Source organism: Vitis riparia, chromosome 7, assembly GCF_004353265.1.
Source record: "Vitis riparia cultivar Riparia Gloire de Montpellier isolate 1030 chromosome 7, EGFV_Vit.rip_1.0, whole genome shotgun sequence".
In the NCBI taxonomy this organism is placed as follows: Eukaryota; Viridiplantae; Streptophyta; class Magnoliopsida; order Vitales; family Vitaceae; genus Vitis; species Vitis riparia.
In genome coordinates this window covers 10,414,478-10,434,033 of record NC_048437.1, presented here as the reverse complement: position 1 = coordinate 10,434,033, position 19,556 = coordinate 10,414,478, and the positions used below count along the sequence as shown (strand labels likewise).

Here is a 19,556-nt window from a genome sequence, read left to right as displayed (position 1 = left end):
TTCAGGTTACAGGGGAGGTTCCTCATGCAAAAGCATAGCTCCGGTCAGTTGGTTCATTTCCTCACATTAGAGAATTAACATAAAGTCAATTCTCTAACAGGAGCTGCACAAATGCATCCCTCAATTGGATTTCAGCTTTAATTCTCTCACTGATGCAACTTGCAATGGTTCAAGCCTCTCACTAGCCTTTACCATTCAAGGTGATCTTTAACCTTGGATTACCCGTCAAAAGCTCGCAAGAGATAACTAATGGATGTCTCCCTAGAGTCCAAAAGCTTATCAAGTGTTGGCTATTCTAGAAAATCCTACCTTCAAGTCACCTCCCAGAGGCTCGCAAGGGGTAAACTAGTGCATCTCCATGGTTAGAGATCACTTGCCTTACCAAGTGTTGGCCCAGGTGACTCCAAGGCGTTTTAAGTTAACTAAAAACATTAGAAACCATTCACGGGACACACTCTCTCTTTATTCATAGCTGAAACCACAAAGCTTCTGATTCTTGCACTTGGAACCTTTCCCGGCGACCTTAACTCCAAGGAACTAAAAAGTTTAGTTACTCATTCTCTGGAGAAAACTCCTCAGAGAGTGCATAACTTAGTAAAATAAGTAAAAACACAATCAAAGTGAGAAGGTAAAGCAGAGCTCAAGCTCTGTGTATTTCTTCCTTTGAAACTTTTACAAAAGGGTCATCACCCACAGAACAGGCTCCTCGGGCTCTATTTAAATCAAAATTACATTGATAGCTATTACATAGATATTTTTGCCAAATTCCTAACTTAAAAGCTAAGGAATCCTATCATTGGTGACTTACAAGGAGAATTTGGGCATTTAGGCAACAAAAATCTAATGAAAAATATCTCCAAGTGTCGGTTACAAATATCGGGAAGCACTAAGGACCATTTCGCAGGTAAAAGATGAGGTCTGCGAAATTTCACAGGTGCACAAGAAGGGCTGCGAAATTTCTTTGCAGCAAAAGGCTAATTCAACACCTCAGCGAAGTTGGCTTCCATCTTGTGGTGTTTGGCTTCCATCGCGGAGTGAAGCTTCAGGGGAAATCCATAACACTGTGCAAAAAGGCTGCAAAACCATTCCGCAACAAAAGGCTGATTCCGCAGCACTTTTCTGAATCCTTCCTTCAGCTTGGAGCAGTCATCTTCCAAAGGCTATAACTTCCTCATTTCAACTCCGAATTGCACACGGTTTAAAGAATTGGATTGTTGACTTCCTAAGCTTTCAAATGACATATTGTATGCATAATTTGGACTTCAGGAAGTGCTCCAAAAGTGGCTGCAGTGACTGTCATCAAGAATGCTTCATGGCTGGATTCTCTTTGCTTCCCCTTGCATTTCCACTTTGCTTATGGCAAAAGTGCTTCAAAGCTTTGATTCTTCATGCCTCTAAGCTTCCCATTGCTTGCCAAGGATTCCATAAAACTCTCCTCAATCTCATAATGCTTTGGTGATCAAAATACTAACAAAAACACCAAAACTTACACAATTTGATTAGAATTGATTGAAAGGGGCCTTAATATGCTAATTGGGTTAAAAGGCACTAACTACTACTCAAAAGTGTTTAAAAGGATTAATTAAAAGCTATCAAATAGCACTTTTTGAGTAGTAATCAACTATGTGACAACAACACAAAAGAACTAGGTTGATTTGTTTAACACTGCTCAGTTGTGCTACAATTTGCAAATGAGCTCAGCAACGGGGATGAGTCTCTTTGAATTGGCTATTAGGGTGCAACCAAGGATGCCTTTGGAAGTGGCCAAGCAAAAGGCATGAGGAAATAGCCTTGCAACATTTAAATTGGCTCAGTCCTAGCAGGAGATGTTTGATGAAGCCCAGGATAGTCTAAAGAAGGCAGCCAGACGAATGAAGAAGTACGCAGACCATGACCGGTGGCCCTTGGAATTTCAGGTTGGGGACAAGGTCCTCCTGAAGTTGACTCCTTAGATATGGAAGAAAATTAGCAGCAAGATAAGGCAGAGGGGTCTAATTCCTAAATATGATGGGTCGTTTGAGGTAATAAAATGGGTGGTGTAGGTGGCTTACATATTGAAGCTGCTTGAGAGGCTTAAGCTTCACCTAACTTTTCATGTTGGCTTTTGAAACCATACCATGAAGGTCTAGACACAGAGAGAGTGTAGACAAAGTGGACCCCTTTCTTGGTCATGAAACAATTTGATCAAGAGCTGGAAAAGATCTTGGATCACAGAACCATGGAACATAGTAGAAAGAATCGTCGAATTGATTTCTTGGTTTAGTGGAAGGAGACTTCGAAAGCAGAAGTTACATGGGAAAGAGATGTTACCTTGTGGCAGTTTGAGGAGGCGGTCCGGGCATATTAGTAAACTAAGTCGACGAGGACGTCGACTTCAACAGACGGTGGTGGGTTTGTCAGCCACTTAGCCTCTTGACCTAATGATGGAGGAAAGGGCCTTATGGGAAGGCCTTGCACACATGGGAGCCTAAACGGAGAGCAATGATAGTTTAGAGGTTTGGTGGTTCAAACCCCAAGAGATAAAATGAGGAGACCATGTGCGAGCCAGATAGGCACCGCGTGCGCACCAGACAAGCACCGCACACACCAAACTGGCATCGTGTGCACACCAGATGGGCACTGCGCACACACTTAGCACACATCAAACATATGTGAGGCTATGGAGTTGGTGTAGATGAAGGGTGAGGTTTATTATGGAATATATTATTTAAATATTCCATTATGTCTCCTCAAGCAAGTCTAATGTCTACTCCAGACATCTTGAGAATGACTCGTAATGCTCTTTAAGGGGGGGTAGGTGACTCAAGGGGACACCAAGGCCAAGCCTTGACTGCACCAAGGGGGTACCACGACACGACCTTGGGCATGCCTAGGACACACAGATGACACTCAAGCACGCATACATGGGCTCCACAACATGTGTGGTGTGTACCCCGTGGTCGTAATGGCACAGGGCCTGGTGTAACCTACCTCCTCCCTGCACTGGCACGAGGGTGCTTAAAGACTTGTGCAGTGAGCCAGCTGGAGAATCCATGTGCGCAATGCCATGGTTCGATAGGACACTAAATGTGCAACTGACTCGAACCTATGATGACTATGCATGGAACAGGGGTGCAATGCCCTGTGCACCAAGAAAGAACAGCCATGGGCGCAATGCCATGGCTCGTTGTTGTAGAGCCTTTACCTAACAAGGAGAGCTAGACGCATGCCCAAGCCATGGGCACCTTGACATGGCGAGACTCAGACATTAGTGTAGGGAAGGCACACTAATGCACTAGACGCCTGACCAACTGGTTGATGCATGTTGCTAGTTTACAAAGCCTTGATCAGAGACACTCTAGTGGACACCCGTTCATAAGAGGCACCTTATGGGGATGAAGTAGGTTGTTAGGGGGACTCATTAGTAGCTTGATGAAAAGGCTTGAGGGAATGACAACTAACTAGTGGCAGTAGGTGATCAGGATAACATTCAGCAACAGGAGATTGGCAGATGGCTGTGATGCTGGTGGCTGGTGCGAAGAGACGCTTTGGTCTGAAGGGGTGTCTCCAACTGGGTGGTTATGCAAGTAGTTATGACGGTTGCATAACAACCAGCAGGCTCCTTGGTTTGAAATTTGAATTGTAAACTATAGGCTGGGTCATATAAAAAACCCCTTGCATCTCTGAGACAGAGGGTGGATGATGTTTCTTGAATGCTTAGGAGTTTAAGCATTGTACTCTGACTCAAGCAAAGTGTTGAGACACTTTGAAAGAAATTTTGTATTCTTGTAGAGATTGGAATAATACAACTTGGGAAGGATGATCCCATAATTGTTGTGGCTTGTTACATTGCTTTTATAAGGGTTGAAAAGAAAGGTTGATTAAGGAAGGGTTCTTAGCACTGCACACTCAATGAAAAATTGGGCAGACTATCAGGGGTGTGACACCTTCCATGTTTTAAACACATTAAGAACTTGATCTTTGGAATTCAAAGAATACACCCATACCTTCCTAGAGTAGTCATCTATTATAGTCATGAAGTATTAAGTTCCACCTTTTGATGCTACCCTTGAAGGACCCCACAAATCTGAGTGCACATAGTCTAATATACCCTGTGTAGTATGTTTTGAAGCATTGAACTTCACACGGGAAGTCTTCCCATATACACAATTTTCACAAAAATCTAGCTTAGAAATTTCATCACCACCTAGCAATCCTTGTTTTCCAAGTTCATATAAACCCCGTTCACTAACATGTTCAAGCCTTAAGTGCCACAGTTCTGTTCTTTCATATTCAAGATCAATGACTAATGTAGTTGTTCCCATAACAATCTTACCAATTAGAGTATAAATATCATTAGATAGTACTCTCTTCATGACAACCATAACACTCTTTGATACTTTCATATTTCCATTATCAACCTTAATTGAGCAGCCATTGTTATCAAACATGCCAATTGACAGCAAGTTTCATTTAAGCTTTGGAGCATACCTGACTTCTTGAAGAATTCTAATGCATCCATCAAACATCTTGACACGAATATAGCCTATACCTGAAACCTTATAGGCCTTATTGTTACCAAGAAGCACTAGACCACCTTGACATTCATAAAGGTCTTGGAACCAATCCTTGTGAGAGCTCATATGAAATGAACACCCTGAGTCCAATACCCATTGTTCCCCTATGTCATTGATCGAAGCCACTAAAACATCTAAAGACTCATACCCGTCAGATGCAACTGAAGCATCACCCTTGTCACAATTCTTTTTTGCCAGCTTCTTCTCCTTTCATAACATTCCTTTTTATAATGTCCTTCCTTATGGAAAAAGAAAAATTTTCTTCCAACTTTGGATTTTGATTTGGATTTTCCTCTTGAATTCTTGTTATCCCTCTTTTGAGGTCTTCTCTAAGATGTGAGGCCTTTACCATCAAATTTTTCTTTACCCTTTGATTTCCTCTACAACTCTTTAGAATTCAACATTGCTTTAACCTCTGCCATGGTTAGAGTTTGTTTACCATATAACATGGGATCGAAAAAATGCTCATAAAGTTTGGGAAGTGAGCTAAAAAGAAGGATGGCATGATCTTCTTCTTCAATCTTGACACCAATCTTGTTGAGATTCAACATTATCTTGTTGAATTCATCAAGATGCTTCCTCATGTCTTTCACTTCTTCCATTTGAAGAGTATAAAGCTTCTTTTTCAAGTACAACCTATTTTCCAAAGACCTTTTCATGTATAAAGATTCAAGTTTACTCCAAATTGCAAAAACTTTAGTTTCTTCAAAGACCTTCCTCAATACTTCATCACCAAGACTCAATAAGATTGTACTATGAGCCTTCGATTCCACCTTTGCTGCCTTATTTTTATCTGATTCTTTGAGTTTAATCATGACATCACCGTCAATTTCACTTGACAACCCTTGATGAACCAAAAGAGCTTTCATCTTGATTTATCCACTTTGAACTTAGCCATTGCCATTGGAGATCATTTTTTTTTCAAGCAAACCTTTTCTCAAATAGTTTGTAATATAAAGGTCCATGCTCATTACACCAATTGTTGTGCCAATATACTCACACTAGGAATTCAAAGAAAGCAAAATGGAAAAGAATAAAAAACAACAACATATTCTTATTGATGAATTTTGAGTACAAGCTTCTCACAAATCTCTTTCCTCTTCGTGCGTGTTTGATTTCCCAAAAAAAACTCACTAAGAAAATCTTCTTTGTTTTATCTCAAACAAACCCCAAAACCTTTCTTGAAGTAAAATCCTATTATGTTACAACAAGCTTCTTTATACCCCTATATATATGCAGCATATAAACTAACTGGTATAATAACTTCTAATAGAAACAATCAACTTTGGCTTATGTGGCACTCAATACAAATCTTGAACCAATCATCACAATTTTAAAATAAAATTTTCTTTGATTCTTATTTTTGTTGTCTACATGGAATCTAAAGAAAAAAAAATTACTTTTGGTTTCTTAAAAAGAATGACTAGGAAAGATTACAAACAAATAAAAAAAATTTAAAAATTTAAAAAAAAAACTTAAAAACAAGCATCTTTGTGTGAGTCTTTGTCTTTAAAAAAAACAACAAAAAGTAATTGTTAATTTGAGTAATATATATATATATATATGCATGTAAATTGATGAATGATTTGGAAATATTCTGAAATTGAATCAAAATGAACATCCCACGAGTTTCTAGTGAGACAATAAAATAATAGTTGAACATCCCACATGTAAGCAATGAGATGCAACATTAAACCAAGTCCTAAATTTTTTTTTCATAGGAAAACACTAATTGCTTATTGAAAAATGTTGGCAGATCGGAGGGTTGGCCGCGTCCATCAACTCCCCTTGTGTTTGTCGTGGGTGCTTGGGTGAATGCACTATAAGGTTAGGGTATGCACCTTTCCTAATAGCAATTGTTTTTAGGAGAGTTGGTAACGCCTGAGGTCCTACAAGTGGTATCAGAGCCGAGGTCACAGGTTCGAATCCCAGGGGTGTCGTTGTGGGGGGGGGGGGAGGGGAGATTGTTGGCAGATCGGAGGGTTGGCCACGTCCATCAACTCCCCTTGTATTCATCGTGGGCGCTTGGGTGAATGCATTATAAGGTTAGGGTATGCGTCTTTCCTAACAGCAATTGCTTTTAGGAGAGTTAGTAGCGCCTGAGATCCTACAAAAAATATAATTGTAAGTTGCTAACTACTACATATATTTATTTAATTAGAACTAAAAGGGTATTTCACACAACTTCTTGTGTTATATCCATCAAGCATTTTGAAATTAAAAATAATTTGAAATTTAAAAATTGATTCAACTAATAGTTGAAAGTCATGGAACTTAGAATCAAACCAATATTAGTGACTTAGTTACATAACTATCTTTTTTTATATTATTATTAGGAAAATAAACTCAATATAAAGTAAGACTTGATACATAGATTCGTTAATTGGTAAGTGTAATAATTTTGAAAATAATTTGGAATTCACATATTGAATAAATTAATCTAAGCAATTTTGTGGATGGTTGGTCTAGAATAGCTCTATAGTTTCTATTATGGTAGAACTATTTCCAAATTTTCATATTAGAAAAATATGATTAAATAAAGCAAGACTTATACGAGTTGAATTCCTTAATATAATATGTCCATTAATTTTAGAAAATAATTTCAAACTAAAAAATAACTCAATCATTACCACAAATTCATGGACTAAGACTAATTTATAATAGTCCTATTACTTTCCCTTTATGCATAACTATAATTTCATGAATTTTCTTACTAAAAAAATGAGCTTTATATTAAGTGAAATCTAATTTGTTAGATTGAGCCCCTAAATCAAGACATGATGTAACAAAGTTAAACTTAATTGTTCATTTGTTATCCTTCTAGTATATTGACATTGATTTGAGCATTTGGCTCATATATTTTTATAATATACATGACTTAGGTGTATTAGGAGTTGTACAAAAGATACGAGTCATGAGTTTATTATAGGTAGATAAGTTGTTCACAATCAATTCATGAATTTAGGCAATCTAATAGAGACTATAGTGCATCACCCCTTAATTAGAGGGATGACTTGTCTTGGTCATCGGGATGAGCTTCCCATGGTGAGTGCACTAGTGTATGTGATGCGCACTAGACGGGACCTATGGTGAATCATGACGCAAGACTATCAATTGTCATGATTCACCAAGTTACTATATTGCATGGACTCTCAACCTTGAGAGGATATTGAGTTTGTGACAAAATCAATAGGAGTTTTTGACCTATGGGTGAGACTCTAAAGTAGTCATATATCCTTATAGATTGGGTCATTGTTGATAAAGGCTGATGACAATAGGTATTCTTATTAGAGACACCATGATATCTCATGAGATTGAGACAATGTATCCCTTATGTGATTCAAAGGACATGTAATCGTGGAATCTGTGACCATAGTAATTCCTTTAATGGAATTTGACATATGCTCCTTGGAGTTAGAGTATGTCAGTTGATCACATAATAAGTTAGATTTGTAACTCAAATATTTGAGAGGTAATCTTAATAGATTATAACACTACCTTGTTAGATTATGGATATCGATTCATGAGGAGTCTGTATGTAGTGGATAGTAGGTCATGAATCCAAGTTTCGTCTCCTTCTTATTTACATGGGGTACTAGAGTGCAGTTGATTCTTTTTAGTGGAATGTTGATCAACTTTAGAATTGGATTATGTGGGAGCCAATACTCTTATGGGTCCTAGTGGTCCCTAATCTGAGCTTATATACCATGATGGCATGGTTTATGAAGGTTGGACTAGCTTTAGGTTCATTCTTATGCATAAGGGTGCTTTGGTAATTACACAAGGTTGTACAAGGAATAATAAACAAGGTCTCTGAATTGGGCTAATTGATTAATTAGATAGCTTTATGTGATTAATTAATTAATTAAGACTCATTTTGGGTTAGATTAAGTAACCCAAACCTTAATGGGCTCAAGTTACTTAAGTCTAGTGGACAACCTTATAAATATTTCCTTATGGGTTAGGGTTTCCTAATGACTTTCAATTAATCATCTTCCACCTCTAGAGAGAAATAGATAGTCAAAGCTTCCTCCCTTCCATTGCTCACCCTTTAGAGTGTCAAGATTGTGGTTCGAGTCATTACGTGGAAGATCCAGGTGTATGAAACCTCTAGATTTTTCAAGCATGTTCTTCATCAGATGGATTTTGATCTAGGAACATCAAGATCACAAATATGAACGTTTTTTTTCTCTAAATCTTTATCCTAATATGGTTTTTATGGTCATATGTTTCTACTGCATTAGTTGTAGAGAGCCTTAGGAATAGTTGCATGCACCCTATGAGATCCAAGGATAGGGAATGAAGTAATCTAGAGTTCCCAACACCAATTACTATTAAAAAAATTATATATCAAGTTTGAATAATAATATATCAAGTTTCTTTTTCACACACAACTATATTTTTTAAAATTATACTAGGATAGATTTTAAATAGACCAAATCAAGCAAGCCTAATACTTTAGATTCTTCAATTTTTTTAAGAATAATTTAGAACTCAAAAAATTGACACAATTAATTATAGAATAAATCAAAACTAGTCTAAAATATTTTGTTCTTATTAAATACTAAATGGGTATATGCCATGAAACACGTTGCTTATTTACATATTTAAAAAATTGAGTTTTGCTTGTTTTTAATTTTATTTTAAATAAAATATTGTTACTCATTATTATTTTAAATTATAAATTCTAGTTTTTATTCAAAATGATAATTGCATATAAAATATGGGTTTAAAAATCTTCATAAAGGCATAATTGATTTTTTACAAAAAACAAATAATAAAATTTATATTTTATTGAAACTCAATTTATTTACTAAATTTAATTGATATTATATAAATTAAGTTTATAAATTGTTTTAAAAAAATAAAAATCCAAATAGAAAAAAAAACCTATTGTATAAAACAATTAAAATTTATTTATCTATGTAGTAAATTAAATGAATGAGAAGAAGAAAAGAAAAGAGAATAAATAGGAGTACTAGAAAAAATAGAATATCATTTCATTATTAGGTTTTTCCCTTTTATAGAGAGTTAGGAGAAAGATTAACATCAATATGGATTATCATTCATAAGTTCCCACAATCTGATAAATTTTCATATTTTATAACATTCCCTTTTAGATGATTATAGGAATGTGTTTTCTAAAAACCTTACTACAAAAACCCTAATAAGAAAAACCCTAGAGAAGGAAAAAGAGTACAATATTTTTAAAATGATTTTATCCTTAGAACAACCTTGTTGAAGACATTATCAATAAAACCCAGTAGGATAAAATGTGGACGAAGGAAAAAAGAGTGTAGTATATCCATATCAATATTCTCCTCCTCATGTAGACATGATTATATTTTCTTCAACACTTCAACTAAAAGATCAATCTCTTAATTTTTGCATATCAATATTGTATCTTAACCTTTTGAATGTAGTTCATGGTAAAGATTTTGTAAATAAATCTACTAGATTACCGTATGATCAGATCTACTAAACATCAATTTTGCTATCATCTTAGAGCTTGTGAATATAGAATAATTTAGGAGAGATATACTAATTAGTTCTATCGTTTTTTCATAAATTCTCCTATAATTTGTGTAATACAAACAACATAACTTTGATAGAGGATAATCAACTGATTCCCAAATATGTTGGATCATTGACCTTATCCATACGCATTCATGACTGGCTTCATAAATTGAGAGTGTCTCCAAATGATCGTAAGAAGTGGTTACTATTATTTTCATGATTGATCTTCATGATATTGTTGCATTAATAGGTTCCTATTTGAGATTGAGCTTTATAGGGGTTTGAGAGTTAGCCAACATCAACATATCCAAGTTGTTGAGATTATGATCTTTAAATAAAATAAACAAATGTCGATTGTTCCATTAAGATATCATAGTACATGTTTGACTCTATTCCAATGTTTTCGAATTTTGTAAAACTATATCTTGAAAGTAAGTTGACAAAATGTCATATTTAATCATGTACAATATGTAATATACATTAGTGCATCAATAACACTAAAATAAAGGTACTTCTACACCAAGTAATTCTTCATTATCTTCTTTAAGACAAAAGAGGTTTTGTTTCATGCACTTTAACTGAACAAACTACATTATATAATGAATGTGATTTTAACATATGAAAGAGCTTTAAGACTTTCTTTGTAAACGGACTGATGGACTAACATTCTATTTGGAAAGTGCTTAATCTACAAGCTGAAACAAAATTTTTGTTTTCTAAGATCTTTCACTAGATAATTAACCATTCTTATAAACTCTTTAGGAGTTCTAGTAAAGATTGTAGCAATAATAAACTTTTTGTAACAATTATAAACCTCTATTTTAATCCATACAAGAACAAAATTTAATTATGTCATATGACATTATCTAGAATATGTTATGATATTTTCAATTATAACTTCATATATTAATCCTTCAAGGAATTATTTGCTGCAAACATTTTAATTCTTTAAAGATTGGGTTGCTTTGTTCATTTTAAAGCATTTTGAATCCTTTGGGGATTTTAACATACATATATGTATATAATGAGTTATCTATCATATGATTGAATTATTATGCAGGAAATCTTGTACTATAATTTTTGTTTTATATCCATTAATATCCAATACTTTTTACGTCTTCAAGTTTTAGACTTCAAGTCCATTTATAGATTCAAGTCTATTTATATTCAATAGGCATGACATATTCTAACATTGGATTACGAGTCTAAATACTCCTCATTTCATCAATAAGTCTAACTTGGTATGTATTGCATCTTTTCATTTTGGTCAATTATTTCTAATATCAACATTCTTGTATAATTTATTATTTGAAATCTTCATCATTTTTTATAGTATCAAAGGTCATCTAAAAAGAAGATGAATTATCTATGATATTATGTTGATCTCATCTTCCTCTTATCATGTTCATTACTCATGAAATCTCTTTTATTTTTACATATGGAGGTATCTATGCTTCTCCAAGGGCCATTCATTTGATTTATACCTTTTCAAGGTTATTCATTCAATTTGTCTATTTTTAAGAACTATTTGTTCAAATAGTACCTCTTTAGAGCTATTTGTTCAATATGTGCTTCTTCAAGGACTATTTGTTCAATATATACCTCTTTAAGGACTATAAATTTCTTAATTTTGGATTGATCAATCATGTTGTGGCCTCTTCAAGAGCACCAAATTTTTTATATGTTTTTCTTTGTGTTTTCCTCTTCTAAGGAAGTACATCCTTTGAGTCGACATGTTTATTATGCTTTAAGCATATTCTGGAATTCATTTTTTGTTATAATAGCCACTTATTCTATTGAGACATTATTTTTTGCTTCAATTATTTTACCACACTTCAAGTGTGTATCCACTCTATGTTAGTTAATTATCCTTAATGGACTTCAATATACCCTATTCACTTGTATAAAAACAATTCCAAGAAATTTCATGTTGTTCTTTTGGAATCAATTTCCTACCATTATCGATGAAAAAGTTTGTCTCATCAAAATAATATTTGCAACATATCATACTACCCTTTAGGAGTATAAATAAACTAGTCACTAGGTAAAGCTTCTAGTTTTATAATATATGTTTACATGGCTTGTAATGAGTTGATACATTATTATTTATCTTGGGGAACATGTTAGTCATATTAGATACTTCTAAAATTTCAATAGAATGTAAAGTGTATTTATATAAAATTATATGCCATTAGTGATATAATTTTATCTCTTCCAGAGTTTGCAATCAAGTTTACTTGATGTATATTAACATTAACTATTACATATATTGTACAATATATGAGACATATATTTTGAATAAATCTACTTGTATTGTATGCACACACTAATAATTATGACATATGTATGTATTAAAAAATTAATAATTTTTTTTCCATAATATAGAATGTACAATTTCATAAAGTTCAACCTCGATCTATAGTTTAAAGTTAATAGTGAGGATACAATCAAATCAAATTTAAATTGGATCAAAATAAGAATTTCAATAATTCAATTCAAAAATGAAAATTTCATATAATTCCTTCATAACTTTCGATCAGTTATGAAAATTTATCATAATTATATGTTCTTCATAGTTACAAGTTGAGAATTCTCATTTTATATGATTTCACATATATTAATTAATTAGAATTATGTATAAAGAAAACTAAACCGAGAATAAAATTATACTAAAATTAACTAATAACAAAAATGAAAGAGAATAATTTTCTTATAACTTCTAGTTATAAGAAATTTTATTGCAATAAAATATAATATTTGCATAACTCAAGGTTTGAAATATTTTTTTTATTATAAAAATCTGTGAATGAATATCTATAAGTTTATTTTCATAGCTTTATGCCATAAATCATTTAACATGATTTAATTATAACAAAATTTAAAAACAAAGATTGCATAACATTGAATTATAAAAATATTTTTCATATAACTTTTTCTTACATGAATTTCTCAAATTTGTATGAGAAGACATAGAAGTCTGAACATAAATGCCTAAGACAAATTTAATTAACAATAAAAGAAATCCATTAGATAATGTTTTAGATTTTTTTAATAAAAATCATCCACTAATAGGTCTTAATCTTTTTTTGGTTTAAATTTATTATATTCATTATATAAATGATAATAAATAAAAGAGATCATGTACCATTGAAAAAAAAAAAAATAACTAGAGTAGCATGATTAGAAAAATTCAGGTCACAACTTTGATTGTTGAATATGGTCGAACCCAATAAACACACACACACACACTCTCTCTCTCTCTCTCTCTATATATATATATTATAAACTTTTAATTTTTTATAACTTCTAGTTATAAATAATAATACTTACATAACTTTTGATTATATATAAACTGAATATTTTTCATATAGCTTCTAATTAATATGACTTTTAACATTTATTTTACATAGCATTAAATTATGATAAAATAACATAAAATAATGCATAATTATAGTGATTACAAAAAAACTCATGTTACTACATACTTTCTCGTAACATTTGATGTGGAAATCTTGAAAAGAAAAAAATGAATGATATTTCAAACCATTGGCTAGTCTTCTGCTGATAACATGTTGTATTAAAATATATATATACATAAATAAAAGTACTTATAAAAAAATAAAATATCATTTCATTATTAGGTATTTTCCTTTTATAAAGAGTCATAAAGATATTTGCATGAATATAGATAATCCTTTAGAAGTTCTTATAATAAATTTTCATATTTTATAACAATCAAAACATCTTTTTTGTTGGCTTTTGGTTCTTTGAAAGGTATTATTGAAAAGTAATTTGCCCAAGAGCAAATTTTAAAAAATAATTTTCAAACAATATAATCACTTTCTTACCCTCAACTACTTAATTTTTTTTTTCATTAAATAATTTAAAAATACATGAAATTTTAATTAATTTAAATATAATCATTTTTTGAACTCTATTCACCTTTCATTGATATTAATTACCTATATCCAAAAGTAGCATTCAAGAAAATAAATAAAAGTACCTACAGCAAAATGTTGACTTTAAAAACAACTAAGAACTGCATTTAACAATTGTCATCTTGCTATTTTGGAGAAAATGAATCAAGAAAATTTGCAAGCCTCGCATGGAAAGCCACGTCATCCAGAAGCAAGAAAATGAATGGGTTGTTTTCCTAAAAGAAAATTTTTCTAGGCAATGGAGGCTCAAAAGCCTTCTCACTAAAGCTGAAAAATCAAGATGGCATTGGCCCAATTGGGAAATTCCACCATGCCATGCCCATACGCTTCCATGACTTTTGCTGCCTCACTGCCCTTTTCTGGGCCTTCTCCAAAACCTCATCCAAATTCAAATTCAAACCCAAAATCTTTGAAACCCCTCGATCAAAAACAAATAATCTCACTGTTGCAGAGATCCAAACACATCAACCAAGTCCTCCCAATCCATGCTCAACTCATCAGAAATGGCCATTCCCAAGACCCCTTCATGGTCTTTGAGCTCCTTCGCTCATGCTCCAAGTGCCATGCTATTGACTATGCCTCCAGGATTTTTCAATACACTCACAACCCAAATGTCTATCTCTACACTGCTCTCATTGATGGCTTTGTGTCATCAGGAAACTATCTTGATGCCATTCAGCTGTATTCCAGAATGCTCCATGATTCAATTCTGCCTGATAATTACTTAATGGCCTCCATTTTGAAAGCATGTGGCTCCCAATTGGCTTTGAAGGAAGGGAGAGAGGTCCACAGCCGGGCTTTGAAGCTGGGGTTCAGCTCAAACCGTTTGGTGAGGTTGAGGATCATGGAGTTATACGGAAAATGCGGGGAATTGGGAGATGCACGTCGGGTATTTTGAAGAAATGCCTGAAGATGTTGTCGCGTCCACTGTGATGATCTCCTCTTATAGTGATCAGGGACTGGTTGAGGAAGCCGGTGCCGTTTTTAGTCGGGTCAGGAGAAAGGATACGGTTTGTTGGACAGCGATGATTGATGGCTTTGTGAGAAATGAAGAGATGAATAGAGCTTTGGAGGCGTTTAGGGGAATGCAAGGGGAGAATGTGAGGCCTAATGAGTTCACCATTGTTTGTGTGTTATCAGCCTGTTCGCAGTTGGGAGCATTGGAGATTGGGCGATGGGTTCACTCATACATGAGGAAGTTTGAGATTGAGCTCAATCTTTTTGTGGGCAATGCCCTGATTAACATGTATTCACGGTGTGGCAGCATAGATGAAGCACAAACAGTGTTTGATGAGATGAAAGATCGTGATGTCATCACTTACAATACCATGATTTCTGGACTTTCCATGAATGGGAAGAGCAGACAGCTATTGAATTGTTTCGGGTAATGATTGGGCGAAGGCTTAGACCTACTAATGTTACCTTTGTTGGTGTCCTAAATGCATGCAGTCATGGAGGTTTGGTTGATTTCGGATTCAAGATATTTCATTCCATGACAAGAGATTACGGGGTTGAACCACAGATTGAGCACTATGGATGCGTGGTTGATCTTCTTGGTCGGGTTGGTCGCCTTGAGGAGGCTTATGACTTAATTAGAACGATGAAGAAGACACCAGACCATATTATGTTGGGGACTTTGCTAAGTGCTTGTAAAATGCATAAGAACCTTGAATTAGGTGAGCAGGTTGCAAAAGTATTGGAGGATCGTGGACAGGCAGATTCAGGAACTTATGTTCTGTTGTCGCATGTATATGCTTCATCTGGGAAATGGAAAGAGGCAGCACAAGTGAGAGCAAAGATGAAGGAGGCTGGAATGCAGAAGGAACCTGGTTGCAGTTCCATTGAAGTGAACAATGAGATTCATGAGTTCCTTTTGGGAGACCTAAGACACCCTCGGAAGGAAAGAATTTATGAAAAGTTGGAGGAGTTGAACCGACTACTAAGACTGGAAGGATACCATCCAGAGAAGGAGGTAGTTTTGCAGGATATTGAAGATGGAGAAAAGGAATGGGCTTTAGCAATACACAGTGAGAGGCTTGCCATATGCTATGGCCTAATTTCGACTGAACCATGTACCGTGATACGGGTCATGAAGAATCTAAGAGTATGCTGACTGCCACTCAGCTATCAAACTCATTGCTAAAATTACCAGGAGAAAGATTGTGGTGAGAGATCGGAATCGGTTCCATTATTTTGAAAATGGGGCTTGTTCTTGTGGAGATTATTGGTGAAATAAATTGCTTTATAGTTCCTTTCAAAGCTCTGAGAATCTTCTATTTATTTCGCAAATTTGATGAGATCAGCCCAGGGGGAAGATTACCATCATATATATTTCAAAGACACAAAACAGCTGAAAGATTACATCAATTAATGTTGGATCTTGCCATCACCATGGCATAATGTCCTAAAGCTCAGACAAAGGGAATATGAATCCTACAATGGATCCTCATCATACAAACGCTCAGGTACATTCTCAAATGTAGCCTTCACAAGAACAACATATGATGGCAACTGCTGGAGAGCAAAGTACATTACTGCCGAGCAGGTTAGTCCATATATTGGAATTGTAGCACATTTCAAACTATTGTCATGCATCAAAAAATGCCCACAGCTGAAGCATAACAACATGGCAGCCACAGATATAAAGAGAGAGGTCAAACCGAATAAAAGATTCCAAGGCAAGTTCTTACCAAAATATTTATACTGGTACTGGGAGGTGAGAAGGGTGAAAAATATGAGCAATGAGATGAAGGAAGAGCAAAGAACAAAGAGTAATGCAATTGCAAAAAATTTGAAAGCCAAATGGTGCTGGAAAATTGGTTTGCAAGTGTGTTGGTTCTCCGCTTGGTACAGCTCTTTCATTGCTATTAGAGCTGCAATGAAAGAGCAGGAATTGCATGCGCTGTTGAGCCATTCTTTGCTTCCATATAGATCTCCTTTGGCCTCTTTAGACGCCCATTTAGACTAACAATGACATCTGGTGACAAGGAATTCTTCACATATTGCATTAAACCCAGGTACTGAATGTTAAGTAAAGCCTAGGATTGATAATTAATGGCTCATATGTGATACCTTGATGAGTTTTACAGACATCGAACCACTTGACTTCCCTCTTGATTTTACAACATGCTGGTGGGGATAAACCAGCTTTCACAATTTTGTAGCTTTTCAGCTAGATGCAGTGCATTATTCCTGTCCATATCCTTTGCATGGAATATAAGAGTCTTTATCAAGATGAGTACTCTTTAGCAAGTTATATATATGAGATTGCCTACCCTCCACTCCCAACAGCACTATGTTCCTTCCATCTTCTCTGTCTGTGTCATAAATGGTGCCATGGGAAACTCTTGCAGGATTTTCTCTAACACTTCCATCTTCTCTGTCTGTGTCATAACAGCTCTTTCATTGCTATTAGAGCTGCAATGAAAGAGCAGGCCATTCTTTGCTTCCATATAGATCTCCTCTGGCCTCTTTATATGCTCATTTAGACTAACAATGACATCTGGTGACAAGGAATTCTTCACATATTGCATTAAACCCAGGTACTGAATGTTAAGTAAAGCCTAGGATTGATAATTAATGGCTCATATGTGACACTTTGATGAGTTTTACAGACATCAAACCACTTGACTTCCCTCTTGATTTTACAACATGCTGGTGGGGATAAACCAGCTTTCACAATTTTGTAGCTTTTCAGCTAGATGCAATGCATTATTCCTGTCCGTATCCTTTGCATGGAATACAAGTGTCTTTTGTCAAGATGAGTACTCTTTAGCAAGTTATATATATGAGATTGCCTACCCTCCACTCCCAACAGCACTATGTTCCTTCCATCTTCTCTGTCTGTGTCATAAATGGCACCATGGGAAACACTTGCAGGATTTTCTCTAACATTTCCATAATACCATTCCTTGCTGCAATTAGAATTGGGGACGTGGAAACTGAAAAGAGAGCAAGACACATTGCTACAAGGAGCAAGGGTTAACTTTCTCCATTTGTCTCTGTATATTACCTAGACGTCTGTTAGAAACAACATTAACAGAGAGTGAAGTTACTTTGACTACTCTGGGGACATTGTAAAATATCAAATCCAAATCTTTCCACATCAAATGCTTCAATCTTGTCCCTGTACTTTTTCTTTGCAGCAGTTTCAAGTAGTTTGTTCATGATCTGAAGAGACAAGATGTGCATCCCTTTTATCTCTTTTGGCTTCCTTATCTTGCTTGATCCTTAATATTTATCTCTAAACATTAAAGAAAAACGTATTTGATCACAATCTATCTCGTTTTGGAATCTCAATATAAGAGACATTTGATCTATACCAGGCATTATAATTGAGAGGATAACCAACAATGTTTTGGATGCAATTAAGCCTGATGAACTTCATGTGTCTGCCATATTTTGAGGGGAACCCTTGATGGCCTTGAGCTCTGTTGCTTGAATGGTAGCCTTTACAAAGTATAAAATTGGTGTTTATTTCCTTGGATTTTGCTTTAAGACTTAAGCTTAGGTCAAGTAGATCACCATGATGTTCATTAATACCAAGCAGTGGATGATATCATGCATGTTTAGGCAATGTGGCTTAAAATTGGGATTAATCTTTAATCCTGCACCATTTGGTAAATTTTTTTTTTTTTTTTTGATAAGTCCTGCACCATTTGGTAAATTAGAGTTGGTTTGTCTAAAATAAGATATTTGACAAAATTTATAAAATACTTTTAAAAAGTTGAAAATTCATTTAAAGTGTTTATTGAAGAAACATTTGATAAGTGATTTTCCCAAAAAAACATTTAGAGAAAACACTTCACTAAAACTACTTCAAAGAGAAGTCTTGAAGGAAGATAACACATGTTTGATAGTTCTCGGGGTTCTTTTTCCCTGTGGAAGTCTCTGGGATGGGCTCGGCAACAAGTATGCCTTGCAACCATAGGAATTTTGAGAAATTTGTGGCCTGTCTTGGCTAACAAATGACACATGTATGCAGGCATACTGCAAAGAACTACCAATGACTGCTCTTATCAAGCCATTGACAATTGTTAATTATTATTTGCAAAGTTTTCAAGAGTGATATAAGAGCCCATTTGCATAGTCTTCTTGTATTCAAAGCTATAGATTTAGCCATACATTTCAACACCCAGATTTAGAAATTGGTATTTGACAGTTAGAAAATTTTGGATATTATTATCATAGAACATCTACCATGGAGAACAGTCCTGGAATGCTTACTGAAGTATCCTCCTTCATTGACATGGTGGAGAATAGTGTTACCGCTGTTTCCGCAGTGGTCATGGGTAGTGGCATTGTCGCATATTTCATAGAGCCATAAGGTCACGGTTGGGTTCTAGGTTGCCCAGAATTCAAATAGTAACAGTAACTGAAAGAGATAGCTGAACGACAAAACTAGTCTACAATTGTTTAAGAGAAACAGAGTTTGTTTATGAGAACATAGTGCTGACGGCGATAATTGATGGGTTTATGAGAAATGGAGAGATGAATAGAGCTTTGGAGGCGTTTAGGGCAATGGGAGGCATAATGAGGTCTCCGT

General features: G+C 34.8%; 1 protein-coding gene across 1 annotated transcript; it reads left to right on the top strand.

The window, feature by feature from the left end:
* The first annotated feature begins 14,315 nt into the window (after positions 1 to 14,315).
* Positions 14,316 to 16,196, top strand: LOC117917910 (putative pentatricopeptide repeat-containing protein At5g59200, chloroplastic). The gene is given in 3 exon segments (XM_034834379.1): positions 14,316 to 14,903; positions 14,905 to 15,385; positions 15,388 to 16,196. Coding segments are annotated over 3 exon segments (1,800 nt in total). The 5' UTR covers positions 14,316 to 14,321; the 3' UTR covers positions 16,125 to 16,196.
* The last annotated feature ends 3,360 nt before the right edge of the window (positions 16,197 to 19,556 follow it).